Source organism: Cervus canadensis, chromosome 1 (assembly GCF_019320065.1).
Source record: "Cervus canadensis isolate Bull #8, Minnesota chromosome 1, ASM1932006v1, whole genome shotgun sequence".
Lineage (NCBI taxonomy): Eukaryota > Metazoa > Chordata > Mammalia > Artiodactyla > Cervidae > Cervus > Cervus canadensis.
In genome coordinates this window covers 118980162-118992002 of record NC_057386.1, presented here as the reverse complement: position 1 = coordinate 118992002, position 11841 = coordinate 118980162, and the positions used below count along the sequence as shown (strand labels likewise).

Here is an 11841-nt window from a genome sequence, read left to right as displayed (position 1 = left end):
AGCTGGCTTCGGAAAGACCGGTGCGCTTTCCCACCGGAAAGACCGGTGGGGAGTACCCCACTCCCCACATCTCCCCTAAGTCCCGTGGCCAGCGCGGGGTCTCGGAGCGGGCCAGAGAACATGCCCCCCAACCTGGGCCTGGGCCTGTTCGGTCTTTCTCTCTCTCTCCTTGAGAAAGGCCGGGCTTGTCCCCAGTCCCCGTGTATGACAAAGGAAACCGGGGACGCCTCCCGGGAGTCCCGGGAACCTCCCTGTCGCAGCTCCAGGGCGCTGACCCCAGGGGCGCGCGGGTAGGGGGAATCCGAAACGGCGGGCTGGGCTGGGGAAGAGGAGGCAGACAGAGCGCGCGATCCTCGCCTTGGGCAACTTCTGGAAGTTCCGTGGATGGAGAAGGGGGCAGAGGTTCCCCACCTCCCCACTAGGCCTTGGAACCCTGCCCCCCCCCCCAGATATGTGTGAGGCGAGAGAAGAGAGAGGCAGTTCTCAGATCGCGCGGCCCCCCAGCCCCCAGCCCCAAACTGGAAGGTAAATACTTACTTTGCCTCCGAACCAGGTACAAGCTAATACTCAACAATACTGATGCCTTGTTTTTTTTGCTCTGTCCGGACCGCAAAGCTGTAGCCAATTTAGATATGCTATAAATTTAAGAGGTTGCCATGGCCACCGCGCGCCCATTGGCCGCCGGGCCCCCTACGTGCCGCGCCACGTCACCAAATCTGAATAAGGATGCGCGAATTAGGCGGCGGCCAGACAAAGATGAGGATCGGGACCGCTTGAAAGTGGGGGAAAGTGCCGGCGCCTCCGCCACCGGGGAAAGCCGCTCGGCAGAGCCGAGGCCAGCAGCCACCCAAGATATACTGGGGCGCGCGGCCCGGGGCATGAGGCTGTGAAAGCCACCAGTCCCCACCCCACCGCGGGCAGCCTAGCGCCAGGCCCAGCAATCACCCGAGGACTTGACCGGCTGAGTCTTGGTTCGGACCGGACTCGCCCGGCGGCGGCCGAGAGGAGAAGCAGACAGCAGCGGCGGGGCCGGGGGCCCGAGGGCCGGGGGCCCGAAGGGAGGTCGAGGCGGCCCGAGCCGCCGGGGCGCGGGGCTATGATGGTGCACTGTGCCGGTTGCGAGCGGCCCATCCTCGATCGCTTTCTGCTGAACGTGCTGGACCGCGCGTGGCATATCAAATGCGTTCAGTGCTGCGAGTGTAAAACCAACCTCTCGGAGAAGTGCTTCTCACGCGAGGGCAAGCTCTACTGCAAAAATGACTTCTTCAGGTAAGAGGCCCGTGCCGCCCCTGCTTGCTGCCCGCGCGCCCGCCCAGCGCGCGCTCCGTTGGGGCACCGGGGAACGGGAGAGACCCACCCCAGCCTCCCGGTCTCACCAGCTTCAGTGGGGAGCCGGCTCGCCCAGCAAGCTCTTGCCGTCCTCGGTCCAGCAAGGGCCGGAACCCAGGCGGAGTGAGAAGAACGCGGCTGGGCTGCTTCTAGCTGTCTTTTCCAGGGCGGCTTGGATCGGTGGTGGGGCAGGGGGAGGAAGCCTGACTAACTTGCTCCACACTCGTCTCTGCCCCTTCCTAGCCGGCATCACCCCAGGGTGGAAGCTTCCAGCCAAGCTCTGAGAGACTAAGGATTCTGGCGAAGTTAGGGACAGCTGAGGGCTTCTCCCACCAGGCAGAGTGCGGGGTGTCCAGAGGCTGGGCTCCGGGCAGGTAGGGTTCCCAGGGCCTTTCTGGACAAACAGAAACTTCCCAGCTCCAGAGGGGGCTCAGCCAGAAAGATCTCCTCTGGTGATGGGAAGGGAATCTTCTCCTCAATCCCCCCATCCGCATCCCCTCCCCCCACTGGCCCCAAACTCCTTAAACATTTTCTCTTCTGTTGAAAGTACAAACGAAATGAAGCTGGAATCAGGACCTGCAGGGTCTACCCTTGCTGCCCACTCGGGCCCTCAGGCAGATCACAGAGATCACTTCTCTCAGTCTCGGTTTCCCAGCTGAGAAATGTTGAGGGTTGGCCTGGAAGACTGTGGGGGTTTTGGCCGCTCGGCCTGGCCCGCTTCCCCACGGGTGCCCAGAGTCGGCTTTGTGAGTGCGAATTCCAGGCGCAGAGAGAAGAGGGGGGCGTGATTAACACCGTGCAGAAAGGCTGCTCACCAGCCTCGGTGAGCTGGCACTGGGGAATTTGAATAGGAGAAAATGTCAGGCTCGCCTTTACACGTGTAAACTCCCCGGCCCCAGAGGCCCAAGGCCCCTAATGTGGTGGTGCTTGCAAAGCGCCTAATGACTTTTGATAAGGTGCATATGGCCAATGATGCTGCCGGATAAGGCCAAAAGTGACTGATGGCTTCTAATGCCCTCACTGCATCAACGTCACCCAAATTCGCCCTGTTTAGAGACGTGGGTGTGAGGAGACAGGGGGCCCCAGAGCCCTGGGCCCTCGCCCTCTCTCCCCCTGCACCTCGCTGCTCCCGCTTCTCCTCATCCCTCCCAGTGCCAGTCTGCACCGTCCATTTCGGGGGAGGCCGGCCTTCTCCCAGCATTCTTGGAAGAAAGAAAAGGATTTAGATCGGGAACACAGAAAAGGAGGCATTGGAGAGATCCCGAGTTCTGGCCATGCAGGTTTAGGACGGCCTACTGATCACACATCCCCCTCCCCTGCCTGCCAGGGCCTGGGATCTGGGGACCGGGAGGTCCAGTCCCTGCATTCCAGAATCCACAGGCCCCTGACCAGCTCCAGTGGGGCCCAGAGCAGGGCCTGGAAAGTCTACAGCACTGGGAATCAGCAGAGGCTCTCTCCTTCCTGCTTAGGTTCAGCTCAGGAGAGGGGACCCCTCCATGCTCCATTGCTAGGACCCACCAGCCAGGCTGATTGACCCCACCTGGATCCCAGCAGACTGTTAAGGATCCAGAAGGCAAAGCCGAGAAGTGGTCCCAACCCGGCCTGCCTGGCTTTAAAATCCTTCCTGACCTCAAGAGCAGAGTTTGCCTGGAGCATCCCGGGCGGATCTGGTAGGGGTGGGTGGTGGAGGAGGGGCACAAGTTTGGGTGCTCTGGGCCTTCTCCTGGGCTGAAGGCTGCACCCAGCAGAGTTCAAACAAACCCGACCACCGAGGCCCAAGAGTCCCAAGCTCAGTCCTGGGTGTTTCGGCTCCCGGCTGGCATTTCCGGCCAGGGAGGACAGGACTGGCATCTCCTATTGACAGATGTGGAAATGGAGGCTTCTCAGGAGCGAGGGCGGGGCAGGAGGAGGTCAGGGCTTCGGGGAGGATGGGACGCTGGGCTGGCCTCAGGTGACAGGCCGTGTCGCGTCCGCAGGCGCTTTGGCACCAAGTGTGCAGGCTGTGCGCAAGGCATCTCGCCCAGCGACCTGGTACGCAAGGCCCGCAGCAAAGTCTTCCACCTCAACTGCTTCACCTGCATGGTCTGCAACAAGCAGCTCTCCACGGGCGAGGAACTCTATGTCATCGACGAGAACAAGTTCGTGTGCAAGGACGACTACCTGAGCTCGTCCAGCCTCAAGGAGGGCAGCCTCAACTCGGGTAGGAGGCCCTCGCCCCTCCCCAGCCGAGCCCCAGCGCCCTCCCTACTTTGCCCCCTGGCTGGAGGCAGCGCCCTCCCTACTTTGCCCCCTGGCTGGAGGCGGTGCCGGGGCTCAGAGCTCTCCTCTCTGAGGTCAAGGCACACGGAGGGGCTGTGGGGGGCTGGCGTTTGCAGCCAGTCTCTCAGCATACTTGCCACTCCAGCTCTTCCCCTGCCCTCCTCCAATTCTTGTCCAAGCGGTCCTCCTCCTCCTCCTCCTCCTCCAATTTGGAGCCGTTTCCCCTTTCAGAGTCTTTTCAGCTCCTGGTAATTTCTAGCTGCATAGTGAGGACAGTAATTGGGGTCTGCAGGAAGGAGAGGTGGGAAAGGAAGATCCCAGGCCAGGAGGGCGTCAGGACCCTCCTCGCGTCCCCTCTCCCGAGAGCGCGCCTCCCCCTTTCGCAAGCCCTAGCTGAGAAGTGCTGAGAGGGCGTGAGAAGGGCCCCTCGGAAGGCCCGGCCCCGCCTGGAGGGAGTGGGCGGGCGTCGGCCCCTGGGGGAGGGGCTGTGGCAGGTTTGGGGTGGGAAACCCGCCGCCGCTGGTGGTGGCCGGGGCCGCCGGGAACCCGCTACCGGACTGGAGAGGTCTCGGGCCGCCGCTGACGTCCGGTTCCCTTCCCGCTCCGTCCGCCCGCAGTGTCGTCCTGTACGGACCGCAGCTTGTCCCCGGATCTCCAGGATCCACTCCAGGACGATCCCAAGGAGACCGACAACTCGACGTCGTCGGACAAGGAGACGGCCAACAACGAGAACGAGGAGCAGAACTCGGGCACCAAGCGGCGTGGCCCGCGCACCACCATCAAAGCCAAACAGCTGGAGACGCTGAAGGCCGCCTTCGCCGCCACGCCCAAGCCCACGCGCCACATCCGCGAGCAGCTGGCGCAGGAGACCGGCCTCAACATGCGCGTCATCCAGGTGCGGCCCGGGCTGGGCCACCCCTCCCCAACGCCGCTGCGTCCGCGAGCAGGGAAGTCGGAGGAGCCTCGCACCCAGCCTCCTTGGCTAAGAGCGCGCCGAGTTCGATCCAGGGGCAGGCGGTGCGCCAGAGGTCGGGGCCCTAGCCCCGACTGGTCACACTCCTAGCCGGAAGATCCAGGCCGGCCCTGCTGTCTTCCAGCGGTGTCGCCTTGGGCGGGTCACTTCACCTCTCTGATTCCCGCCCCTCGCCCCTTTCAAGGAAGGTTTTAAGCCTCGCTGGAGTACGGGGACCTTTCCCTTCCTCCCCTCCTCTGAGCAGAGAAAGAGGCGCTGTTTGTTCTCCGCGTGCTCCCTCCGGGCGCCCGACAAACGGCCAGAGCCCGGCTGGGGGAGGCGAGGGGCCGAGACCAGCGCCTTGCCGAGCGGGAGGCCTTTATAAAGCCGTCACACCGCGGACGGGCCAAGGACCAGGAAGCCCAGCTCTTTATGAGTCGCCCCACGGGTCCGCGAAATCCTTCACCCTTGGCTGGTTCGCCGAGGCCCCTCTCCACCCCTCTGGTCTAATCCGGCCCGGCCCCCCGGCTCAGGGCATTCTTGGTGCGAAGGAGGCGCTAGGACCCAGCAGGGGCGACCAGGGCAGGGAAAGAAGGGGACCCAGATCGGAGCTCACGGCCCCCTCCTCTGTCCCAGGTGTGGTTCCAGAACCGAAGGTCCAAAGAACGCCGGATGAAACAGCTGAGTGCCCTGGGCGCCCGGAGACACGCCTTCTTCCGGAGTCCGAGGCGCATGCGTCCGCTGGGCGGTCGCTTGGACGAGTCGGAGATGTTAGGGTCTACTCCGTATACCTACTACGGAGGTAAGCACCCCGCCTTGGACACGGTGCCCCACACCTAGGTCAGTGCTGGTTGAGAGGGCAGGCCTGGATCCCTGCGATCTGGGGTGCCCGGGGACCCCTTTCCTCCTTTCTACCCACGAAAAACATACACAATCATGAACACACCTTAAGAGACACGCATCAACAGGGGCAGACCCACGCTCAGATACTTCCTGGACAGAAAATGAGATACATGTGTTCACTCACCCATGCCTCGATGCCCACAGATAAACAAATGAGACAGTGACACACACCCACGCAGGACCCACACGAGACCCACGTCTAGACACATGATCACCCACAACCAACACAGGTATACCCCACCCCCTCGGTATACTGACAGACACGCTGACACTCTCCAGCTCAAGCACTCGGCATGTACCCCGTCCCAGCCTGACACGCAGCCTTCTGCTGCCCTGGCCCACAGGCGGGCCTGGCGTATTTTGGCACCAGCAGGAAAGCAGGCCCTGGCAGGCAGCACCAATAGTAGGGATGGAGGGGTCAGAGGTCTCCTGGGGTCACCCCCTCGCTATCTTTCAAGACAGCACCTCCTTTTCCCACCTCGGGGACCATGCACACAGCATCTGGACCGTTTAGCCCAGATGCCTGGCAGTTGGGCAGGTTTTGCTGGACTAGGACTCTGGCCCACCCACCCAGCTGCAAGAACACCAAGGCTCATCAGAACTGGGGGCGGGGGTGGGGGTGGGGGGAAGCAAGAATTAAGCCAACCTAGTTATCCACTCTGGGTACTTAGGGCTGCAGGGGGCAAGGAGCCCAGCGTGGCCCAGAATTCCTCTGTTGCTGTTAGCAGGCTCAGGCCAGGGTGTACTCTCCTCTTCCTTCCTCCTTCTCTCTTCTGTCCTCCCTTCTCCCCTCTGCGAACACTTCACTCTCCTGGATGACCTCTCCTGACTCCCTCACCTCCTGTTTTGTTGAGACCCAGTTGCTCCAGGGCACTATTGGACTGACTCACCCTTCCCGCGCATCCCAGACTTGTGGGCTCTAGGAAGGCATCTCTCCTTCTCTTCCTGAGCCTCTGAATTTGGGGAGCCCCCAGGAATGCCTTTGCCTGAAAGGGATCTCTGCTCCACCCAGACTGGGGAAGGGGGTGGTCCTAGTAACCCAGATTGGTGAGAGGTGACTTCTTTTAGAAAAGTCTGCTGGATGGCCCTGTCGAAGGTGGGGCTAGGATCCCGGGTGCCCAGGCAGACCCAGAAGGAAAATAAGAGTACCCTCTACCAGCTTTGTTTTACCCACAGGCCTGGGAAGTTAGCTCCTCTGGCCCGGCCAGGGTCCCCAGAAACTGTGGCTGAAAAATGGTGATGTGCTTTTAGGGAAGAGACTGAGATGGCAGGGCAGGTACAGACGCCAAAGGGAGTTGGCCTAGTTTACTTGTCCTGGGGCCTCTACTCACCGACTTTCTTCACCTGTCTTTGCCTCCTTGCGCGCAAAATCTCCGCCCGTCGCAGGGAGGTTGGCGGGGCGGTAACAGTCCGGAATTTTTCCCCGCCTGGGTGATTAACCAAGGTTTCCCCTAGGACCAGCGTGCCTCCCACCAATCCGACCGCCTTTTCTACCCCCATGTCTGCTGGATAGGGTGGGGGCCTGGACACGCGGGGCCCCTCTTTCCCTGGAATGGGGTGGTGGGAGGGGGGGACGGCCGCGGACCCCCGGCCCCAGGGAGGCAGCCCCGCCTAATCCGCGCTGGGAGATCCCGGCGGCGGCGGCCGGCAGCGGGCGAGAAAGGGGCCGGGCGGCGGGGCCGGCGGCTCCCCGTGGGAGCGGGGACAAAGCCCCAGCTGCGGCTTTTGTGCCCTTTTCAGACGGCGTTTGTTCCAATTACCTCCGGCCCGGCCGCCATATGGGCGGAGGCGGCGCGCTTCGCGCGGGGGCCGAGGCCCTCGCTGGCTAGCCGGCTCGCTACGAACCGTGGCCGTCCCCCATCGCCGTCCCTTAGGGGCCCCAAATTCGCCGCTTCCAACCTTTCTAGTCACTTACGGGGAGAATGGAATGAGTGGTTTTTAAAAAGTAATTGGCGACCGTTTTGGCTGTTGCCTAAACCGTCTCCAAGCCCGCCTCCGGACACTCCCCATTTGGACTGATGTCAAGGAAGGTTTGGGGAGGGAAGGGGGCGGCAGGGGGAGTCCAGCCCTCGGCCCGGTGACAGACCCTGGCCCTAAACCGGAGGCGTGCGTTTGCTGAAGAGACCCCGGCTTCCGGACGCGCTGGTTTTCCCTCCGCCCAAAGCGGGTTATTGTCAAGGGTGCTCCTTTCGTGGGGTCCCACGCCCCACTCTTTCAGGGGGCGACCTGAGGGGAGGGAAAGAGGCTCTGTCCTCGGTTCGGAAGGGCTTAGGGAAGGGGGCTTTAGGAAGAGGTCACGGGAATTGACTCAGAAACACTTTGTCGAGAATGGGTGGGGGTGTAATCTGGAGCCACTGCGTTCCCCGAATTTGTGGGCAAAATTCGAATTTGTGCATGGGCCAATAGCTATCACCAGATTAGTAAAAGGGCTCAACGTCCCCCAAATGCCCCCAAAACTTTGGGAGTCCTGGCAAACCCACCCCGGGGGACCCAGCTTTTACCCCAAGGCGCACGGATCTCTGGACGTGGCCTGGCGAGTGTTCTTATCGTCCCCCCCTCCCCAAATCTCTGAGGCTCAGCTTTCTCCATTCCTGGCCAGGTGAGGCCGGGCAGCCGGTCGGGCCCCACATTCACCGGGTAGACGAGGGGGCGCAGCGCAGGAAGGGGAGGGCGCTGAGACCGCCCGGCAAGGTCCGCGGCCAGGTTTCGGCGGCCGGGGCCAAACTCGCCGGCGCCACTGCGCTCCGGCTGCGCTTCTCCCAGGCGGGGTTGCCGCCCGATCGCAACCATTTCACCTTCCGGTCTCTTTCCGCCACCTCTGCCTCCCTGCCCTGCTCCTCTCCCGGGTCTCAGCCCCCGTGTCTCTGGCCGCCTGTCCGACTCGACTCGTGCGTCTCTGGACGCCTCTGTCTCTCCCCACCTTCCATCTTGTTCCTGGGTCTCTCCCCGGGTTTTTTCCTGCGTCTCTAACCACACAGCCGCCTCAGCTTTCTCTTTCCCGCTCCTGGACTATCTCTGTTTTACTCGAGTAACGCCGGGTGTCTATCTCAGGCGTGGGTTCAGTGACCGAGTCTCTTTCCTTGCCTCCCCACGGACTCTGGGTCTGCGGTGTCTCCTTGCGTGCTGTCCTACGGATCTCTCCCCGTCTCTTTATCTGGCAGTTGTCCAGTGCGTCTTGCTCTCTGTGTCTCTCTCGCCAGCTCTAAGACACTGTCTGGAATCCTCTGTCTCTTGTGCTTCCCCCGTGACCTCTGTCTCCTTTCTGTCTCTGAGTCAGGGAACCTCTGATGTTGAAAGGTGTGTGTCCTTCATCGTCCCTCAGTCTCTGCCAGCTTCTGAGACTGCAGCCTTTCCGTCTCACTTCTTGTCTGTCTCCCCAGCACGAACTCTGGGTCTGGCCTTCCGTCTCACTGGCCTGCCTCTCCCTTGGTCTCCGCAGGCCTCTCCACGGGTCTTTCTCTAACCTCAAGTCTGTGTCGCGTGGTCCCCATGAACGTCCTGTCCCGCCAGCCCCAACCGCATCTGCACCTCTCTGCCCTTGGTCTCCCTGGGTCCCCTCCCCTGGATCTCCTCCCCCAGGTCCCTTGAGTCCTCCCTATGCGACCTCCCCATCTCTCACTCTCCCCTCTGCCGCCCTGTCCCCTCCGCAGACTACCAAGGAGACTACTACGCGCCAGGGGGCAACTATGACTTCTTTGCGCACGGCCCGCCGTCGCAGGCTCAGTCCCCGGCCGACTCGAGCTTCCTGGCCGCCTCCGGGCCCGGCTCGACGCCGCTGGGCGCGCTGGAGCCGCCGATCGCCGGCCCGCACGCCGCCGACAACCCCAGGTTCACCGACATGATCTCGCACCCGGACACGCCGAGCCCCGAGCCGGGCCTGCCGGGCTCTCTGCACCCTATGCCGGGCGAGGTGTTCAGCGGCGGCCCCAGCCCCCCCTTCCCCATGAGCGGCACCACCGGCTACAGCGGACCCCTGTCGCACCCCAACCCTGAGCTCAACGAGGCCGCCGTATGGTAAGGCCACCGGGCCGGGCCGCCCCCCCGCGCTTGGCCCTGGGGACCCGCCCGGCCGGCCCCCGCCCCCCCAACCTCACCCCGGACGCAGCCTCCCTAAACCAAAACGCCCGACGTGGACACGGCTCTCTCTCTCTCGAGTCCGAACTCAACCGGCAGCTGCTTCTCGGCTGGGCGCGAAGGAGGAGGACCGCCCCCCGCCCCCCATCTCCTTCCTCCCACCGCGGCCTCCCCGGGAACCCCCTGCCAGCGTCTCCCGGCAGCCGCGAGCGATTTCTTGGGACCAAAGTTAACACTCCGGAGGGTCAAGAGATTTCAAGCACGCTCTAGGCTTCCCCCGACCTCTCCCCCAACCCACACACCACCTCTTTGGACCAAGAGAGGGCTGAAGCCAAGGGATGGAGACGATTTCTTTTTTCCCCCCTCCCTGGAACCCGACTGGCATTTTGTAATCGTATTTCTCACTCTGCTTTCCCGTCTTTAAAAAAAAAAAAGAAAAAGAGAGATTGAAGGGAGTGAGAGGAAAGGGAGCAGAATGAGTTAGAAGATGGAGAGAGAGCCAGCAGAGAGATGGAGAGAGAGCGAGAAACATGTTTGGATGGGGGGCGAGTGGGGGTGGGGGGGGGGTCACTGGAAGACAGCTCCACCTGTGCGTTCGCGCCCCCTGGTGGTCAACCTCGATGATCACGGTCAGCTTTTCTAGGAAGAGTCGGGAGCGGTCCCGACGTGGCCAGCCCAGGGGCCAGACCCCCACCTCTTCCTTCCTTTGACATTTATTTTGAGCCAGGGGGTCCAGGCCAGATTCAAACATTGCCCATCCTGCGCTCCGCTTTGGGCAAGGCGCCAAGATTTCTGGGCTCTGGCCGACAGACCACCCTCCGTGCCCAGGTCCTTGGAGGCTGGGCGGTCAGGATGTACAGTATTATACTTTTTTGGAAGTTGAACGCTTCTAGTTTCCTTATTTTGTATAAAGAAGAAACAAATAAAGTATGTTTTTGTGTTTACTGTTTATTTATTGTACACTAGTTATCTGGGGTTGGACATTTTTATATTTTTAAGAGGAGGGTGGGCAGAGTGGGGGAGGGGAGCCAGAAAGAGGTTTACCTTAAAAAAAAAAAAAAAACCCAAAAAAATCAACTTTTTTAAAGAGAAAGATTAATAAAAAATTCTTTTTTCCCTCCATGCTGTGTGATTTTCTTTCTTTTTTTCCTTTTTTTTTTTTTTTCCTTTTTGCCTCTGTCTTCAGTCACTCTGAATTAATGGAACTATTCTGGTTCTTGTTTCTGACATAAAAACAGATTTGATGGATGCAAAGACCTCTCATCTAGCAGGGTGATGGGAGGGGTTCTTTTGGCAACTAACAGGTAAGGAAGATGCCTGCCATTTTTTTTTGACAGCTATGATGCACCAACAGTATCTCCCCCAGTTTTATGTAATACCCTGATCTAACACAAGCCAACCTGGCACATAGTAGGCCTTCAAAATATTTGATGACTGAATGGGTGTGTGACTTGTTTATCACCAGAGCAATTCGAGCTTCACTCATTACTCCTCTGGGTAATTCCAGATGGCAAAAACAAAACTGAAGAGACAAAAAGCAGGTTGGGACTTGCCAGGCAGTCCAGTGGTTAAGACTCCACATCTCCATTACAGGGGTCGTGTGTTGGATCCCTGGTCAGAGAACTAAGGTCCCACATGTCTAGTGGCGCAGACAAAAAGAAAAAAAGCAGGCTGGTAGGTCCAGTGCTGCAAGGCTGTTTTAGAACAGAAATGCCCGCAGGGAGAACAAGGCTGTTCGTCCTGCAATTCTTAACACAGTGCCTGCTTGGGTCCTTTGGTAAACCAGCACGGTGGAAGGGAGTTCTTGAGGAGATTTAATGGGTCTGAGGCTACTCCCTAAAGACAAGTCCCTCCCTCCCTCTGCCTCAGTTTCCCTACTTTCAAAAGTGGGGACTAGAGGGAGTCCTTTCTATGACTTCATTCTCTTGCAGCTCAAACACTGTAGGATGAGAAAAACAGATGAGAAGAGAAAATAGATGGAAGAGGGTCCTGCATTTGGATGCCTGTTCTCCCAAGCTTAGGGTGGGGGAGGGGCTTACCCATTTTAGCAGCAGCAGGAGAAGGAGGGGGACTGGGGGCTTGTGGGGAGTGAACCACCATGGAATGGACACAGGCTAAGAGCCCTCCTCATCTCTCCTTCTTTCATTTGGACATCACAAGAATAATTTGAGGTGACCTGACTTTTTCTTTTCTTTCCTTATAACACATTTGTCTTTATCAGACAAATGCTACTTGCTCGAGGTGGAAAATCTAGAAAATGCAGATAAGCAAAAGAAAGAAAAGATAATCCCCTGGAATCTCAAGTAAACGAGTTGATACATTTC

General features: G+C 60.0%; 1 protein-coding gene across 1 annotated transcript; it reads left to right on the top strand.

Moving 5' to 3' along the window:
* Nucleotides 1-547: 547 nt before the first annotated feature.
* On the top strand, nucleotides 548-9938 carry LHX5 (LIM homeobox 5). The gene is made up of 5 exons (XM_043438082.1): nucleotides 548-1269; nucleotides 3306-3529; nucleotides 4206-4483; nucleotides 5177-5342; nucleotides 9094-9938. Exons 1-5 carry the CDS (start codon nucleotides 1097-1099, stop codon nucleotides 9459-9461), a joined length of 1209 nt encoding a protein of 402 aa, XP_043294017.1. The 5' UTR covers nucleotides 548-1096; the 3' UTR covers nucleotides 9462-9938.
* Nucleotides 9939-11841: the final 1903 nt, after the last annotated feature.